We start from the raw sequence: 20489 nt of genomic DNA, 5'->3' as shown, positions 1-20489 counted from the left end.
TACATACATACATACATACACACACATACATACACACACACAATTTTCAGAGTTAAAGGAACAGTAATGTCCAAATTAAACTCATAATTCAGACAGAGCATGCAATTTTAAATAACTTTCCCATTTACCTTTATTATCTAATTTGTTTCAATTCTCTTGGTATCCTTTGTTAAAATGTATACCTAGGTAGGCTTAGGAGCAGCAATGCACTACAGGGAGCTAGCTGTTGATTGGTGGCTGCACATATATGCCTCTTGCCACTGGCTCACCTAAAGTGCTCAGCTAGCTCCCAGTAGTGCATTGTTGTTCCTGAGCCTACTCTCTGACATAAGACACCAAAAGAAGAAATCAAATTTAATAACAGAAGAACATTTAAATTTATTTAAAATTGTATGCGCTCTCTGAATCATGAAAGAATAATTTGGGTTTTCATGTCCTATTTAAATAGAAAAGTGGGCAAAATAAATAATGAAAGTATAGCACAATTTTTATAAATGTGACAATTAAGCTTTAAACGGATGCATCACCTACTGTAGATATTCCTTCGGCATCCATATGCTTAATAAGAGGCATCCGTAGGAATTGACTCTTAACAAGAAAGTCAAACTCCACATGTGTATGGTCATCTGAATTAAATAAAAGAAAAATGTATCAGCATCTAAACAGAATGCAAAGAAACAAAATTATCTGGAACATGGAATACAAAACAAGGTCTTAAAAGGCACAGAAAATAGAACTACTATCATGTATATAAAAACTACTGTTTAAATTACATTTTAAGTGAATTTAATTTACATTAAGAATGAAATATAAAAGTACATGTTTGAGTACAAGTAATACCTAAGAGATTATTGCTCACTCGTTGATAGAGACATTTAAAAAAAATAATATAAAAAGCATTGTCTAAATATTCTCTTTTACGTGGAAAAGATTGTTTTGTGCAATTCAGCTTACGTTTTTTCCCCATGAACACTGTCTCTAAAAGACTAGTTTGTCACTGAATCCCGGTTCTTTGTTACAAAATATTTTATATATAAACGTTTATTGCATAATGAAGTTATCAGGTAATTAGCAGCACCAAGCATCAACCTAACAAGTACAGATCCTGAAAATTCCAGTTTAAAAAGTATATACTATTAGTTTGAGAACAGTTATGTGTTCTAACACTTGCTATTTAATATTTAAACTCCCTGATTTCTAGGTTCTCAAGAGACCATACATTTTTTGGTAGCAATGGGACATAATATGTGTAGTAGGAAGGGGGTCTTTCCTTTTGCTAATAAGAGATATTGCACTCTTTTAGGGCCAGATTTCAAGTGGAGAGCATATTAACACTCCCGCTCGAGCGATAATTGGGATAGACATAAGCTTTTAATGCTCATCTGGTTGCGCTTGTATTAGGAGTTGAAAGTAAACTGTTTTTGATCACTTGCTAACCCAGCGAGCACAAAAAGCTGAAATTACAATATTGCATGCACATTCACGTATTCCCCCCATAGAAGTCAGAGAGAAAAAAAAAAGTGGAAAAAAACCCCTTACTCTCACGCAAACCCGATCACATATTCTCAAGTGCGCTAACCGGCCATGAAAACATGAATATTTCATTTTTCAGTATTCTGCACATAGCAGAATATGTTCTATTTATTTATATATATATATATATATATATATATATATATATATATATATATATATATATATATATATATATATATATATATATATATATATATATAAAGTTTTTGGTACAATATATATCTATACCTATATGTATATAAGTATAGATAAATACAGATATACTGTATATGAATATCTATATAAAAATACATAGAACATATTCTGCTATGTACAGAACATTGGATGTGAAATATTTACAGTAAATACATAGTCAAAATCTCTATTAAATATGAATATTGCTTAAATATTTTTTTTCATGTTTTCATCTACTTGACAGCAAAAGGCTCCAATGCACACATATATCTATATGTGTGTACATATGTATAGGTCTGTAAATACATATATATACATATAAATAAATATGTACACATATATAGACATACACACAACACACATATACATCTTTAGACATGTATATCTCAATGTTAAAGCTCTTTGTCTGCCTTTTGTTTTCTAACACCTGATATCTCTAAGCCCTTAAAACTTGTGTGCAATACATTTTTTAAAATAATTTTAATTAGATGGTGTTATTAAGAGTGTAACTGTACTTTGTAATGTATTTTTGATGCGTTTTGTGACCCACTCAATTATCATAAAAAAAAATCTTAACTTCATGATTAATTTACATTGTGATAAACAGATCTGTATCAAAAGGAAATGTCTCACCATTTTTTGCTTTGAGCAGCTTATTAATGACACCACTGAGATCTGCAGTTTCTGAGGCAGCTGGGATAGAAAAAGGAACATCGTCTATTTCATACCTAAAATAAATTGGAAATAATTAAATGATGTTGTCTGACACCGAGTTTATCTTTCTCACTCCCCTAATCTCCAAATACAATTTCATTCATGCATTCATAATATAGCAATAACAAGAATTATTATCGTCTATGACTGACTTTTTTACCATTCATTTTAATATGAATCACTTTTGATACTGTATGCCTATCGACACATATCCCAGTGGAATAAAGTTACTTGACAAATGCAACAATGAGATATAAAAAATATTTTCTCTGTACTTTGAAACATCATCTATTAATTTTAATGGTTAAGTCATTGATCAGTCACAAAAAGTCTGAACTATAAAAGTAAATTAGTAATGTCATGGCAGAGATTTACTTAATAAATGTTTATGCTAATTTTAATGGAGCACCACACAGGATATTCAGCAATATTGTGAGATCAACACTTACATTAATTTTATAAATTATTATTACATAAAAAATATTTTAAGTTACAATGTTTCTTACATTCATGTTATGTTTGCATAGTGTTATGTCTAAATGCTTTAAATACATTTTAGCATTAAAAAGCTTTTGACATTGATTGTGTGATGCAACCAAAAAAATAACTAAATATTTAATAGATGAAATATAAATTGCTGCATTATGACATACATATGTATAATAAAAGCAAACAGAATTATATGCTGAAAGCCTCTTATTTATAGGAAAACTGTTTAAAACGTTGTTAATCAGTATCACATACTACAAATGAAATAACATTTAAAGCATATGATAAAAGCTGTGTTTACGACACTGGCGTCAACATAGACCACAGGCCATTAAAATCACTAGATCAAATATCGAATGATACTTTTACGAATGGAAACAAAAATCTAGATGCTTACTTCTTATTCTGAGTGAAGAACCGTGCCTGAATCTGAGACATTACTACTAACGGCGGTGCGATTAATATAAATGTAAATACTTCCTTGTGCGATCAGTAGAAAGCAAGATAACCACGTGCCTGTGAGGAGCAATCCTGACAACCGAGCAGATCGAACACTTGCAACTAGTATCGTCTAACAGTACATTTACTTTTAGCAATAACCTGGCATTATACCGCCCTCTACTGTTACAAAAAGTAACGAACAGATAAATTATATTGTCATATTTAGAATAGAATATTATTAAATCGTGCTATACTAGTAACTCAATGCACTTTTCAAGTATAGAATTAGAATTAAATTCTGCAGGAAACGAATTTCAGCTTACTGTGTACTGTTTTTGCATTATACTTGTATTAGCAAAAATGTTTAAAAGATCATTTCTGTTTCAGGGAATCCCAATATACTGTCTGTTGTCCAACGCACCTCCACTGATTGGTGCTCAAATAGTAGGTGGTGGTCTCTATGACTCAAATCGAGTCACCATAGACATGTTACATAGTACATACCATACATACCATAGACATGTTACATAACACAGTGTTTCAATGCAGAAGCACTGCAGTAAATGTGCAGCATGTGCTTATTCCCAGGAATTAGTAATATAAGTGCTCAGGCAAAAAAATGGTTTAATCAAAAAGATTTGTTTTATATTTTTCAAAACGTTTGGTTTAACTTTTGCAGGAATTTAAAGTTTAGGAGCCAGCCCATTTTAAGTTCACCACCCTGGATAGCGCTTGCTAGGTTCTGAACCAAAAATCATACAACAATCATATATTCTATTTTTTTTAAGTCTTGTTATCGAGGGAATTTTCTTGGAAATCCATTTTCTCAAAATTAGATTTCTAGCTGTTAAAATTACAAAATCAATAAATTCCTTATTCCTATACCTACTATTCTATGGGAGCAAAAGACAATTATTTCTATATTTAACTGTATCGACTCTCCTGTCATTTTGGAAATCCAGAAACTGATCTTATTCCAAAACTGGTTAGTTAAAGGGATACTGAACCCAAATTTTTTCTTTCATGATGCAGATAGAGAATGCCATTTTAAGCAACTTTCTAACTTATTTCTATTATCAATGGTTCTTAGTTCTCTTGCTATCTTTATTTTAAAAAGAAGGCATCTAAGGTAAGGAGCCAGCAAATGTTTAGTTCAGAACCATGGACAGCACTTGTTTATTGGTGCTGTCCAATCAGCAAGGACAACCCAGGTTGTTCACCAAAAATGGGCCGACATCTAAATTTAGATTCTTGCTTTTCAAATAAACATACCAAGAGAATGAAGAAAATTTGATAATAGGAGTAAATTAGAAAGTTGCTTAAAATTGCATGCTCTATCTGAATCACGAAAGAAAAAATTTGGGTTCAGTGTCCCTTTAAGGGGCAATCCCACACTTATCCACAAATCTACTACTCCATCTGTGTAATACAGAGGGAGTGAGGTATGTTTGATGTAGGATATTTAAATAGGACTCTCTTAGACTACTTCCTTTTTGCTATTCTGACTTTTAGGTAAAATCTTAGTTTAGCGTTCTAAATCATTTTCTCAGCCATATCTCATTATTTTCCTACAAAAATTGGCGTGGGGGTTCAGATGAGGGCTACCAACAATACTGCAGTGTTTGTGTCTCCAGGAACAAAAAGGGGAGCCATATTTTGGGGTGTAAAGTCCCTGTTTTCCCCATAGACTTTACACAGCCAGCCAGCTCTGATCACCTACATGGATACATTGTATCAAACCCTCAGCCTACAGCTGTGTGACCAGGTGCTATCCTGCCCTTTAAGGATGTGTGACCAGGTGCTATCCTGCCCTTTAAGGCTGTGTGACCAGGTGCTATCCTGCCCTTTAAGGCTGTGTGAATATTATTTCCTCAGCAGTTTGTACAGATGTTACTCACAGGGCTGCTTTAAAGTGAATGTAAAGTCAGCTTCATGACTAAGGTTCTCTGTAACAGTTGTTTATAAAAAACTGGACTTTCATTCATCAATTTGTAAATATTTAAATATATACCTTTATTTTTAATAATTTATGTTGTTTCCCGTTATTCTCATACTCCACCCGGCATTCGCGCTCCGTTCGTGTTGATTATAATGGACGTCTTCCGAGCCAATAACGGCTCTAACCACAGGGGGACCCACCCCCTTAGGATGACGTAATGAGTTCTTCTTGCGCTTGCGTTCTATTGTGGTTCTCAGCTCATTAGCGTGAGTGCACATTTCGCGCATCCTAGTATACAGAGTTTTTTTATAGTGAATAAAGGGTTGGCGCTTACTAAAAAATCCTGTATGCCTGGTGGATGGGGGAAACTACTCCTCCTCAGTAGTTTAGGTTGAGAACAATTGTAAGAGTTTGGATTTCCACTGGCGCTTATAAATTAAGCTAGGATTTATGCTACCATTATATGTGTAACTTATCTAAGTGAAATATTATAAGTGATTCTGATTTGTATCAGGTGTAAAAACAATAGTATCTAAGTGTCTCAGACAACGGATATTTAGGATGTATACGGGGTGGGGGGGGTGTGCTAAAAGACCTCCTAATGGGGGGTCTTAGAGCTAAAAGTGGAATCCAGAGGATTAAAGAGTGGCAGATGGTAAATTCAATATAAACTTCTTGCAGATCTTAATAAAAAATATCCAATATAGAATATCCAATATAGAATGTTAAACAGTATATACTTAAACAGTACACAGGGGTAGCATAAAATCCACAGGTGTATAAAAAATCCAGTACATATGGTGCTGATAAAGTGAGATAACTAAAAACCTTAAAAGTAATACCTATTTTTAATTTTACACAACTTGCAGTTAAACAAGCATAGAAGGATAAAACAACTTCAAAAACTTTAAATAAAAAGACAAATGTCTTAAACAGTAAATGTCCCAGATAAAAAGTCTCAGATAAAAAAGTCTTATATAGTCCAGGTAGGTTCCATGTGATCCAGTGTGTCAGATGTTCTAATGTATCCAATTGAGATTACTCCATATGGGGTTGATCCAAGTGGGGTTGATATGAAAAAGTAGGAATGAAAAGTAGGAATGAAAAGTAAAAAATACAAAAATGTGTAGAAAAAAGTGTTAAAAAATGTGTAAAGAATGTGTAAAAAAATGTGTAAAATGTGTATAAAAAATAATAATAATAAAAAAATATATATATATATATAAAAAAATTTATATAAAAAAATGAGAAAAAATTAAAAATGAGTGAAAAAATGACTGAAAAGATAATAAGACAAAATGTGTAGAAAAAATTGTGTAGAAAAAATTGTGTAAATAATGTGAAAAAATGTGTAAAAAATGTGGATGGTGTGTGAAAATTATGTGAAAAAAGTGCTGGCTAAAAAACAGGTGTACACCTGGTGTGGTGATTAGAAAAACTCTACTGGGCAAATCCACCCGGTGAGGTAAGGTCCTAATTATCAAAGATATGTTTCCAAAAAAATTAGTGAAAAATCCCTTTATTGTTTATCCCAAGGATTAAAAGAAGTCCTGGATCTTTTATCCAATTATATACTGTATCCAAATAGTTAATCAAATATATAGCTCTTCTTATGGGAAATCCCAAGTGCAATCCGCAGAGGAATTTACAGCCCTAAAACAAGATAAAAAATATAGTGCAATATAGCTAAAACCGAGTTAATAGATAAGTATTGTGCTTACCAGTTTGATCTGAGCCGTGGTATCAGAAGTGTCTACGTGTTTCAGTCCTCTCCTGGGACCTTTCTCAAGACTGATACCGGCTTACTTTTTCTCATGCCTTTAATAGAGGTGACCAGCCAATGTTAGTTGCTGGAATTTCGCGCCAAACATTTGCATTTGGTGCCGTGTGATGTCAGATATACCCCGGAAGTAGTAGAGGGTACTACCGTTACATTATTTACTTCCACCTTCATAGACTTATCCTGGTTGGCAATACGTAAGCGGAAGTGGCCGGGTTGCGCATCGCATCCTTTACCGTCACTTCCGGTTGTTTGCCACGTTAATGTCCCTTCAGAGAATTACCAATTTCATGGCCGGAAGTTGCGTGATGCTGTATATCTTAGCTTCCGGATTTGCGTGGAACTATGTGTCCATTACGGTTACCATGGTTATTTTCAGTAGGCAGGTGAATAATATAGCAAACTGAAACCATCCGTGTATAGGGAATCTAATGTGGAGGTGAATAATACAATCTTACTTCGCCTATATGGAATATTTGAAGGTTGGAAGACTAATCAATAGTGTTAATGATGGATACCAAGGCTCAGATCTAAATATAAATTAAATCTTAAAATAGCAGCCTTTTAAATTTCTGCGGATCGCCAATGAGTTAATGTATATTTAATAAATAAGCAAAAAACATATTTAGTCAAGCACAACAATATATAAAAAGGAAGTATAAAAAATATGATAACAAATAAAAACGAACTTACGTGGAGGATGGTGTGGTGACAACCACTTTTGAGGATTATTCAGATCGCCAAATAGCGATGTTTTAATAAATTAAGATCTAAAAGTCTAAAATTCTAAAAATCTCGTGATCTAATTTGGGTACCTACTAGATCCATAAAGAATATATAAAAATGTAAAAATATGAAATGTACACTGAACATGAGCCTTAAAAAGGACAGGGTAAAAACTACAGGGTATGTAAACCAATGGGTTTACCAGAGAAAAATCCAGACTCATTATAAGAAGCTCCCATGATATTCTAAAACAAAATTGACTGAGACAGACGTTGTATGGGTACGTTGTGATCATGATATTTCTGTATGTAGAATGGGTAGATAGGTGAGTGCCTTTCAGATCGAAGAGTGGAATCTACTGATAGTATGTATTATCTATCTGTTGATTCTATACACTGTTTGAGAAGGATATCAAAGTAAGTGGAAAATTTCCACACTACTGTTGAGGCCCTTAGGGAATACACAATCTAAATTAAAAATCCATTTGGATTCCATTTTTAAAAGTTGCTTTTCAAAGTCCCTTCCTCTCCAGTTCTTCATGGGTTTACATATACCCATGTATTTGAAACTCGCACTGCTACTATTGTGTGTTTCCTTAAAGTGCTTATATATAGGAAAATCATCTTTTTTCCATTTAATCTGGAGGAGATGTTCGCGTATTCTATCTTTGAGTTTCCTGGATGTCTGGCCAATATACTGGAGTCCACACCCACACTCAATTAGGTATATTACCCCTGTATCCTGACATCAAATGGTATCCTTCATAACAAAGTTTTCCTTCGTGACCATAGATTTAAATGTGTGTGTTTTTTTGCCATGCTTGCAGGCCTTGCATAAATGGCATGGAAAAAAGCCTTTCAGCTGTTTGCCAAAGACATCCCTTATTTTGTTTTTAGGTAAATTGGGTACGCTCGGGGCAATGATTGTTTTAAGGTTCTTAGTTTTTCGGTAGATAAATTTGGGCGTTTCACTTAGATCCTTCCCAATAATACTATCCTCTTTGAGAAAGTGCCAGTGCTTTTTTATTATTTTTTCAATTAGGAATCTGTTTTCACTATATTCTGTGATGAAAGGTACAGTTAGTATGTTACCTCCATCTTGTTTCTTCTCTTTATATATCAGCATGGACTCTCTGTCCATATTTTCAACCTCCAAAATTGTTTTATCAATGGTGTCGGCTTCGTAGCCCCTTTCTATGAACCTCTCTTTGAGAATTTTTGACTGTTCTTTCCATTTACTGGGGTCGGAACAGTTTTTCTTTATTCTCATGAGTTGTCCTTTTGGTATGTTTGACTTCCATCTATGATGGTGGCAACTCGTTTGGTGAATGTAGTTGCTACAGTCAACTGTTTTGAAATATGTTGAAGTTAGAACTTGTCCCTTATTAATGCTGATATTCAAATCTAAGAAATGAATGTTAGTTCTGCTGAGTTCATGTGTGAACTTCAGATTTTTAGTGTTATTATTCATCACATTTATAGTGTGTTGAAGGTCCTCGACAGATCCTCTCCAGACTATTAGGATGTCGTCTATATAGCGCTTATAGAGGACCAGGTCTGCACGAGTCCCAAAAGATACCTTCCCATACGCCCATGTATAGATTGGCGTAGCTAGGCGCAAACCTGGTCTCCATAGCCGTTCCACATATCTGGTTGTAGAATTTACCTCTGTTGTGGAAGTAGTTGTGTGTAAGTATATAGAAGATACCATCCAAAATAAACTCTTTTTGATCTGCACTTAATTCACCATCCTTATCCAAAAAGTGTCTTACTGCTTCTATACCCAGATCGTGAGGGATGCTCGTATAGAGAGCAGTAACATCACATGTAGCTAGGATATAATTATCCTTCCATTCCAAATTATTAAGTAAATTTAATACTGTAGTTGAGTCTTTTAGATATGATGGGAGATCTTTTACATACTTTTGGAGTCTTTTATCAATATATTCGGACAGATTGCAAGTTATAGACCCTATGCCCGATATTATGGGCCTCCCTGGTGGATTTACCAGCCTCTTATGTATCTTCGGTAGGTAATAGAATACAGGTATTCTAGGGTGTGGTGTAGAGATATACCTGTATTCGTGTGTGCTGATTATTCCTTTCTTTTTTACAGAGAGCAGCATACTGTCCAAATCTCTTTTAAAAACCTCCGTGGGATCTTACTTCAATACTTTGTAAGTGTCTGTGTCCCCCAAAATCCTATCACATTCAGTGTTATAATCCTCTTTGTTTAAAATAACGATACCGCCACCCTTATCGGCTTATATCCTTATTCATCTCCAATTTATTAATAACGTCTATTTGTGCTTTAGTCATATTATGATGGAATTTCTTAATTTGCGTATTTTTAAGCCTCTTAATTTCGTTGCATACTATGTTTTCAAATGTCTCAATTTGTGGTCCCTTATGCGAGACAGGAAAAAATGTGGATTTCGGTTTTAAGTTTGTATAGATTGCCTTCGGTGGAAGGCTATTCTCAGTGTCTCTCTCAGTAGTGTTATCCTTTTGATGGAGATATGATTTCTCCAAAGCAGACTTACAAAAAAATCTTTTTAAGGTGAGTTTCCTAACTAGTTGTTTCACATGTGTGTATGTCTGGAATTTATCCAGACCCCTAGATGAAGCATATGAAAGACCTAGGGTTAGTACCTCAATGTCTTTCGGATTCATTTTGGTATCACTCAAATTATATATTCCTTTATTGTTCTGATCACTAGTGGAGGGGGTTATTTTCAATTCAGTAGCCTGTTGTTCCTTATATTTCTGCATATTCTTCTCTTTCTTTTGTTGGATCTTTAGCCCTGCTCTTGTCCCTCTGTTGTTTTTCTTTTTTACGTTTGGGGACTCTTCTATATCTTGTATTATGTTCTTTCTTTTGTGTTGTTTGTTTCGATCTGTTAATATCAGATTTCCTTCCCCTAAAAAATGACGCTGATTATTTTGACCATCTGAGGTCTCCAGTGGGGCATTGTATACCTGTCTTGGAGTTTCAAGAGTGGTATTGTTTACAGTGTCGTCATTTAGGGGTTCAAATCTATTTGCAGTGGGTGTGTAAGTATTACTCCAATGCTGTCTCGGTCCCCCATTGTATGAATTTCTCTGAGGGAATCTATCTCGATTATCTCTATTTTGTGTTGAATATTGTGTGTTTTTATAACCTTGTTGGTGTCCATAATATGGGTTGTGCCTATCCTCATAGAATGGCAATCTAATATCGTACCCATTATAAAAATGTGGAGGTGACCTACCTCTAAACCCTTCTCTTCTTGTTGAATAAAATGGTGACCTCCCTCTTGGGTGTCCATGTCTAAAATGATTCTCGTTTTGTTGATACTGATGCGTATAGTGATTTGGGTAATATCTATGTTGTGAGGGTTTATTAGATGGATATTGTACACATTTTACACATTTTTTTACACATTTTTTAACACTTTTTCTACACATTTTTGTATTTTTTACTTTTCATTCCTACTTTTCATTCCTACTTTTTCATATCAACCCCACTTGGATCAACCCCATATGGAGTAATCTCAATTGGATACATTAGAACATCTGACACACTGGATCACATGGAACCTACCTGGACTATATAAGACTTTTTTATCTGAGACTTTTTATCTGGGACATTTACTGTTTAAGACATTTGTCTTTTTATTTAAAGTTTTTGAAGTTGTTTTATCCTTCTATGCTTGTTTAACTGCAAGTTGTGTAAAATTAAAAATAGGTATTACTTTTAAGGTTTTTAGTTATCTCACTTTATCAGAACCACATGTACTGGATTTTTTATACACCTGTGGATTTTATGCTACCCCTGTGTACTGTTTAAGTATATACTGTTTAACATTCTATATTGGATATTCTATATTGGATATTTTTTATTAAGATCTGCAAGAAGTTTATATTGAATTTACCATCTGCCCCCTTTAATCCTCTGGATTCCACTTTTAGCTCTAAGACCCCCCATTAGGATGTCTTTTAGCGCCCCCCCCCCACCCTTTACACACATTAACTACTTATTTGAGATCCGGTTGAGAGATCTCGGTTTTTCCTGGGAGGGGCCTTAAGTGGTAGCCATTTTGGCGCTGGAGATACCTATTAGTTATACGGGACCGCTGTATACGTAATATGGAGGAGAATAAGGAAACAGTGAGTGGGAGGAGCGGGTAAAGTAAATGAACGATATTTACTATCTAAAATTAAAAACAAATTAATAGTTTTATTAAAAAATTATATTGGCGGTATGCTTAATAGGATGATTGTCTACATAAATATATCATCCAAAACGGAAAAATTGACATTCACTTTAAAGGGATACTAACCCCACATTTTTTCTTTCATGATTCAGATAGAGCATGAGATTTTAAGCAACTTTCTTATTTACTCCTATTATCAATTTTTCTTTGTTCTAATGTTATCTTGATTTGAAAAAGCAGTAATAAAAGGTTAGGAGCCGGCCCATTTTTTAGTTCAGCACCTTGGTAGAGCTTCTGATTGGTTTGCTACATTTAGCCACAAATCAGCAAGTGCTACCCATGTGCTGAACAAAAAATGGTCTGGCTCTAAAGCTTACAGTACTGCTTTTTCAAATCAAGATAGCATGAGAACAAAGAAAAATTGATAACAGGAGTAAATTAGAAAGGTGCTTAAAATCTCATGCTCTATCTGAATCATGAAAGAAAGAAAAAATGGGTTTAGTATCCTTTTAAGTGTCTGTGTGCAGTAAACAGTTACAAATGTATAAAAAGTTGTAGGCTGAGGGTTTGATACAATGTATCCATGTAGGTGAGCAGAGCTGGCAGGGGAAAGTCTACGGGGAAAACAGGGACTTTATACCCCAAAATATGGCTTCCCTTTTTGTTCCTGGAGACACAAACACTGCAGTATTGTTGGTAGCCCTCATCTGAACCCCCACGCCAATTTTTGTAGGAAAATAATGAGATATGGCTGAGAAAATGATTTAGAACGCTAAACTAAGATTTTACCAAGCGATGTACACAGGATCGGCTATTTTGTAAGCAAATTATAAACTCACATACCACGTGTAAGTTATGATGCTTACAGTTAGTCAGGTTTTTTTTTTTTTTTTAAAAAAACATCTATCAATATTTTCAATTCCGGGTTGCGTTCCAGCGCTCTATGGTGGCCGAATTCACTCATACTTGATGTTTTCTCGATCCTGTGCGCATGGGCAGTGACATGGTCTCCATGGTTGTGCCTGTGAAAGCGAAGACGAGGTTGAGTAGACTCGTTTTGATTATTCTGTGGTTGGGTTGGTAGCAGACTCCCCTCCCACCCAGAGTCTGTAGGACCGGGTGGAGGGCATGGATATGTTCGGGATAGGGAGTCCTAGCCCCGGGAGATTGTCTGAAAAAGAGTGTTACCCTCAATATCGCTATGTGTATTGTTTAGAGTGGTGTAAATATGGCGGGGCTACATACGTTTGTGATATGCAGTTTGAAATGGCCTGTTGCAAAGTGAGGTGATTGCTGTTGATGCAGTCTTTTAATATATTTGAATTATAGGTGTGGATTTGCAATACAGAATTTAGTCACGGATGAACCTTAGGTTACAAATAATATCGTATGGCCTTTTTAAAGTGTATGTAAGATTTAGATTAAAAATACAAAAACAAAAAAAGTTTTTACCATGCAATGTATTTCAATTTCTATAAAAAGCCATTACAATATGATTGGATTTGCAAAAATGTTTCCTCGTTAATCTCACAGATTTGAGGTTGTTTCCTTGTGCATGTGACCGATATATGTATCCGACAATTGGGCATGAACTCCCCATACTCGTGACGTCATCAACACCAGGATGTCATTCCTTTCCCCCTGTGTTCAATTCACCACACGTCAGCCAGGGGCGCTGAATAATAGAAGAAGCAGGAGGGAAGGATGAGGAGGATAGGATAGTGCTGTATTACTTACAGTGTATTGTAGCCTGGACAGCTATGGGTTACACATGTAGTCCAGTAGCACTGCTCATTCCTGCAGTATGTGCAGCTTATAGCTGTTCAGGAAAACATGGCAGTGCAGAAGTGGAAAGCATTTTCACTCTACAAAGTATGCAAGGATGTGAAATTGTATTCACCATGTTAGCCAGTGTTGATTGAGGCCTGTAATATATAAACAAAATACGGTATAATAAAACATGAATAAACAATTAGCTTAATAATAAGTAATAACTACACGTGATGAAATGGTTAAATTAAAACACATTTGCAAAGCAAGTATGACCAGTGGGTAGAGAATAGGGGGCACACCCATAAAGAAAATATCAGTATCCAACTGGTATCTTTCAAGTTATGTATTTTCACATGAACAGAACAGGTGTTTTTGCTCGAATTCAGCTATTAAAGGGAATTCAAACCCTATTTTTTCTTTTGTAATTCAGAGAGAGCATACAATTTTTAAGAAGTTTCTAGTTTACTTCTGTTCTCAAATTTGCTGTGTTCTCATGGTATTTATTGAAGAGATACATAGGTAGGTAGCGTGCACATGACTGGAGCACTATATCAGGAAAAAGTGATACCATCTTGTGCTCTTGCAAATGTGTAACATTATTGTAAAGCTGCAATATATTGCTGCAGACACGTTCATGCTCCTGAGCTTACATACATGCTTTTCAACAAAGGATTCCAAAACAACAAAGAAAATTGCATAGTAAATTGTAACTCAATTGGAAAGTTGTTTAAAATTGCATGCTCCACCTGAATCAGAAAATAAATTGTTTTGGTTTCATGTCCCATTAAGGCTGTTTTATAACATTCTTAAAATTATTGTGGTTGTTGGTATCTCTTGAAATGTTTACCATTTTTAAGTAGTATACTTGTTTTTTTAATTATATAAGTAATGTTTTATTATTACAACTAACGGAAGTCCAGAGAGGCCATGCATTTGTAATTTTTTTTTAACCTTTTAACACTGTTACAACGTATTCCGTCCAAATTTTTCTGGGCTTTAAAGGGACAGTACACTGTAAAATTGTTTTTCCACAAATGCATTTTAAATGACTTGTTATATCAACTGCAGAGTATAAAATATTTGAGAAATTGCATTTTTGGGTTTATTTGTGTATCTGAAGTAGCTGGTTTTGTGCTTTGAAACCACAGCCTATTACAATGGGTTGAGTTTCAGGTAATATCATATCTCATTATGTTATCACTTTTATGTACACAGACTTGCTTCCTTATCTTATATTTGTCTGGAACACCAAAGCTCAATACATAGAGAGAACAATGGAAACATTATCATTTTATTACTTAACTATCATGCCCCCACTGAGGGTGTAATCTCTTCTGCTGGCTGTGTTTACTTAGGCTTGTCAATAGCATATACGCCAGTATCAAAACTTTCAGTATAGGTTGGGAAACCACAAGCTAAATCAGCTATTTCAAATGCTGAAATATGAGTAAAGGAGCTACTTGCAACCAATTTAATACACTCTAGCAGGTAAAAAGGATCATTGGGAATAATTTAAAGGGGAGAAAGATTTTGGGTGAACTGTCCCTTTAACGCTAGATTGACGGAATACAACGTCCTAACCGGGTGGCTTTCCTGAAGCCACTGGCGCTTCCCTGATGGGATCGCGGTCTGGAGGGCGTGCCTAGCATCATAGGGACGCCCCCCTGACGCAATCCCATCATTGAAATCTCGTGATCATGTGCACAATCGCGAGATTTCAAATTTTTACATCGGACAAAATTATTTTGTCGACATAACTTGTTTTGCCAACATAACAAAATTGGTTTGTCGATATTTAGCGCTCCACTTGTAATCTGTTCCATTGTAATTATAAGACATTTCTGTTAAATTCACATCCTTTTTACTGCAATAATGTTGTAGTGGCCAAACTCCACCCTCCATTTGCATTATTTGGAGGAGCCAGTCTAGACTTTAGTCCACAGACAAGGCTAGTAACTGTCATAAAGTTAGTATAAAGTATATTTTGCAGTTGTTATCTGATAAAGCCAATTAGGGAGATATATGTAGCAGAGTTAGCCTTGAAAAGTCAGCAGGGCTTTTCAAGTTCTGAAATGCTTAATTTTCAGAAATAAATTACATACAAAGTGGGCAAAATAAATAATGAAAGTAAAATGCAAAGCTGTTTCATTACACATAACATTTATTTGAACATCTCAAGTTGTTTATTCTCCTTTTAAATTAACATGGAATGAAAAGCTGGATATTTTTCCCCCTCTTCCCATTAGAAACAATAGTTAAACGAATATGTGTTTAAAGGGAAGCTAAATAAATACTGCAACAGACACCCTCCTTCAAAGGTTCTAGACTCAGCAGAGATAACATTGGATTTGCCAATGACAACATATTAGAACTGGTTAGGGACATTGAGGCTAGATTTCAAGCTTACCTTATGTAATACCGCAAGCTAATTATATACACAGGATTTGAATTACAGTGTTGATGACTTCCCATGACTTAAGACATGAAACCTATATTTCTATTTCATGAATCAGAGCATACAATTTTAAACAACTTTCTTATTTACTTATGTTATTGAAGAAGCAGCAATGCACTACTGGGAGTTAGCTAAACACATGAGTAAGCAAATGACAAGAGGCATATGTGTACAGAAATATGTTTGTACTTACAGCCCCACCTTAAAGGGACTGTGCACTGTAGAAAGTTCTCCCTTTTAATTTGTTTCCATTTATCCATTTTATATGATATAGTGTATTAAATTGCTTACAAATAGCTGCTTTACCTTTATTTTGGCATTTGAAATAACTGTTTTTTGACTGTGCCCCCCCCCCACCTATTACATACTTAAAGGGACACTGAACCCAATTTTTTTCTTTCATGATTCAGATAGAGCATGACATTTTAAGCAACTTTCTAATTTACTCCTGTTATCAAATTTTCTTCATTCTCTTGGTATCTTTATTTGAAATGCAAGAATGTAAGTTTAGATGCCGGCCCATTTTTGGTAAACAACCTGGGTTGTCCTTGCTGATTGGCAGATAAATTCATCCACCAATTAAAAAGTGCTGTCCAGAGTTCTGAAGCTTAGATGCCTTCTTTTTCAAATAAAGATAGCAAGAGAACGAAGAAAAATTAATAATAGGAGTAAATTAGAAAGTTGCTTAAAATTGTATGCTCTATCTGAATCACAAATGAAAAAATTTGGGTTCAGTGTCCCTTTAAAGGGACAGTCAAGTCCAAAAAAACCTTTCATGTTTCAAATAGGGCATGTAATTTTAAACAACTTTCCAATTTACTTTTATCACCAATTTTGCTTTGTTCTCTTGATATTCTTAGTTGAAAGCTAAACCTAGGAAGGCTCATATGATAATTTCTAAGCCCTTGAAGGCCGCCTCTAATCACATGCTGTTGTATTTGCTTTTCACAACAGGGGAGAGCTAGTTCCTGTAAGCCATATAGATAACATTGTGAGTACGCCTGTGAATTGTGGCAGACACTGCACTAATTGGCTAAAATGAAAGTCAATAGATAATAAATAAAATGTCATGTGATCAGGGGGCTGTCAGAAGATGCTTAGATACAAGGTAATCACAGAGGTAAAAAGTATATTAATATAACCGTGGTGGCTGTGCAAAACTGGGGAATGGGTAATAAAAGGATTATCTATCTTTTAAAACAACAAAAATTCTGGTGTTGACTCTCCCTTTAAGTATTGGCTATAGGAAAGCTATGGAAACATAGCCCGCAAAAGAAATTCCCAGTGAGCAGTAGGATAGATAAATAATAAAATGTTAATTTTCAATTGTACACTTTAAATATTGGGCTTTGGTATACAAAAAGAGATATGGTAAGGAAGCAGTTGTGTGTATAGAAATTGGTAAGGAAAAAAACGCTAACAAAGGGATATCTGTTTTTTCTGAAAACTAAGCCCATTTAATGGATGGTGGTGTCAAAGAACAAAATCAGCTATTTTATATACAAAAATAAACCAAACATTTGCTGATATAACAAGTTATTTGAAACACATTAAAGGTATAGGAAAGTCAAAATTAAACTTGAATGATTCAGATAGTCCTTTTAAGACTTTTAAATTTACTTTTATTTTCAAAAGTGCTTCATTCTCTTAGTATCCCTTGTTAAAAAAATGAGTACGCACATATCATACACTAGTGGGAGCTGCTGCTAATTGGTGCCTGCACACATTTGTCTCTTGTGATTGGCTAAATAGATATTTTCAGCTTCCTGTCAGTAGTGCAATGCTGTCCCTCCAGCAATGATAACAAGAGAATGAAGAAAATTTGATAAGAATTAAATTGGAAAGTTGTTTAAAATTGTATGTTCTATCTGAATCATAAAAGAACATTTTGGGTTTTAATATCCCTTTAAGTGGAAACCAGCGTTATATTACACTTTCCCTTGAAAAAAAAAAACAGTCATAATTTTTCATATGTGGGTACATCCACAAACCATTAGAATCAGTTCATATCTATACTGTCTTTTCTTCCCAAAACAGAAACTGTGCTTTCAGACAAATTATGTCATGAATTGCAAAGTGTATTAAAATGGGGACAAACAACACATTTTCCCATTAATAACAGTCTACTACATGATTGCCCCTTGCACCTATATATAATGAAACAAAAGTCTGTCACATTTATCTGGAAAATGTAAGCTATTTAGCCACAATTATAAAAAAAAGTTTCAAATTCGTTAGAGTATTTTATAATTATACTATTAGTTGCATATAACTATGTGTTTAACCCTTGCAAAAGGATTAAACACATAGAGACAGCTCCAGAGCTCTACTGGGAGCTAGCTCAACACAGATGAGCCAATGACAAGAGACAAATGTGTGCAGCCACCCATCATCAGCTAGCTCCCAGTAGTGCATTGCTGCTGAGAATATCTACATATGCTTCTCAACAAAGAGAGCAAAGCAAATTTGTTAATAGAAGTGAAATTAAAGGTGGCTTAAAATTACATGCTTTATCTGAATCATGAAAGTTTAATTTTGACTTTTCTTTTCCTTTAATGTCCAATTAAAGTAAATTAACAGTTGTTAAATTAACGTGAATGTAAAGTTTCTTGAATAAGTGCCCGGTTTTAAAAAATACTATTAAAAACCGGGACACTTTCATTCATGCAACTTTACATTGCAGCGTTTAAAAAAATAAATAAAAGAAAATACTTTTTCTTTAGCAAACACAGGCCACGATCCTCCGACCGCAGAGCCTCTGTACTTAGCACTTCAATGACGAAACCCACTTAATCCAATCACGGTGTGGCCTCACGAGATGGACGCTCTGGGGTGCACGCCATGATTGGAGGAAGCCGGTTTCGTCATTGATGAGGTAAGTATAGAGGAGCTGCAGGCAATTTCGTCATTGATGAGGTAAATACAGAGGAACTGCGGGCGGGGAATGACCGATCCCTTTTCTTTATCAAACCCGGAAGTTTTTAAGAAAAAAAAAACTACAATGTAAAGTTTCAAGAATGAAAGTGCCCTGTTTTTAATAGTATTTTTAAAAACCAAGCACTCATTCATGAAACTTTTAAGTAAATGTTTTGTAGTTTGTTTGTTTTTTTTACTTGTTTTTTCCTTTTTTAAAAGATAGATAATCCCTTTATTAACCATTTCACAGTTTTGCATATCCTGGTAACCAACACGGTTATATTAATATATTTTTTATCTCTGTGACTTATTTGTATCTAATCCTCTGCAGACTGCCTCCTTAACTCAGTTCTTTTGACAGACATGTATTTTAGCCAGTCATTGCTGACTTTAAATAAATCCACGTGAGTAAGCACAATGTTATCTGTATGGCACACATGAACTTGCACTGTCTAGCTGCAAAAAAACTGTCAAAATGCCCTGAGATAAGAGGCGGTTTAATTTTTACTAGACTGTCTTTTTAATAAATATGGAATAAATCTTTTCCAATCATCTTTTCAGTCATTTATTAGGTCTTAGCGACCAAGGAAGCAAGGATCTTGTTTCACAAATTCTGTAAAGTTTTTCCATATAAAAATAAATCGCATACATTTTTTGGAAAACAAATCCACAAATATGAATTGTTATAAACTTCCTAACATTAATAATGTCAGAGGAGGTGGTCAGACAGCAGAGATGACAAACATATATGCTTATGGGACCACATCTATACCAGAGTGTTGTTGTCTACCAGTAAGGTCAAACCATACATGTATTTTCTCAGATGTTTTACTTTATTCTATATATCTCATATAACATTTTCCTAATTTCTTTCTTTGTCTGGTATTTCCCCCACTGACATTGTTTAGCAAGGAGAAAAAAATCTGTCCTTGGCTCAGACCTACTGGATGGGGAATGCTCTTACATTTTGAGAAGAATGTGCTTTATAAAATTAAAAAGAAGGAAAGAAAGAGAAACATGCTATTATATATGAGGTCTATGAATGGGTGCACAGTAGGTGTTTATAATAAAGGGAGACTGAGCCCAATTTTTTTTATTTCATGATTCAGATAGAGCATGCAATTTTAAGCAACTTTCTAATTTACTTCTATTATCAATTTTTCTTCGTTTTCTTGCTATCTTTGTTTGAAAAAGAAGGCATCTAAGCTAAGGAGCCAGCAATTTTTTGGGTCAGAACCATGGACAGCACTTGTTTATTGGTGCTGTCCAATCAGCAAGGAAAACTCAGGTTGTTCACCAAAAATAGGCCGGCATCTAAACTTACATTCTTGCTTTTCAAATAAAGATACCA

At 34.6% G+C, this 20489-nt stretch overlaps 2 protein-coding genes across 2 annotated transcripts in view; one reads left to right on the top strand and one right to left on the bottom strand.

The window, feature by feature from the left end:
- The window catches only part of WDR12 (WD repeat domain 12), a 40223-nt gene extending 36782 nt beyond the window's left edge, over positions 1-3441 (bottom strand). The window contains exons 1-3 of the mRNA XM_053690937.1: positions 3311-3441; positions 2344-2438; positions 532-626 (exon numbers count right to left, since the gene is read on the bottom strand). Coding sequence (XP_053546912.1) covers positions 532-626; positions 2344-2438; positions 3311-3351 — 231 coding nt within the window. The 5' untranslated portion in view covers positions 3352-3441. The remainder of the gene's footprint in view (positions 1-531; positions 627-2343; positions 2439-3310) is intronic.
- Positions 3442-12988: 9547 nt separating this feature from the next.
- The window catches only part of CARF (calcium responsive transcription factor), a 261735-nt gene continuing 254234 nt past the window's right edge, over positions 12989-20489 (top strand). Inside the window, exon 1 of the mRNA XM_053698682.1 lies at positions 12989-13035. The gene's annotated coding sequence lies outside the window, so the exon portion shown is untranslated. The remainder of the gene's footprint in view (positions 13036-20489) is intronic.

This window comes from Bombina bombina, chromosome 1 (genome assembly GCF_027579735.1).
Source record: "Bombina bombina isolate aBomBom1 chromosome 1, aBomBom1.pri, whole genome shotgun sequence".
Taxonomy (NCBI): Eukaryota; Metazoa; Chordata; class Amphibia; order Anura; family Bombinatoridae; genus Bombina; species Bombina bombina.
The sequence above is the reverse complement of the archived record's forward strand: the minus strand, read 5'-3'. Positions and strand labels throughout refer to the sequence as shown.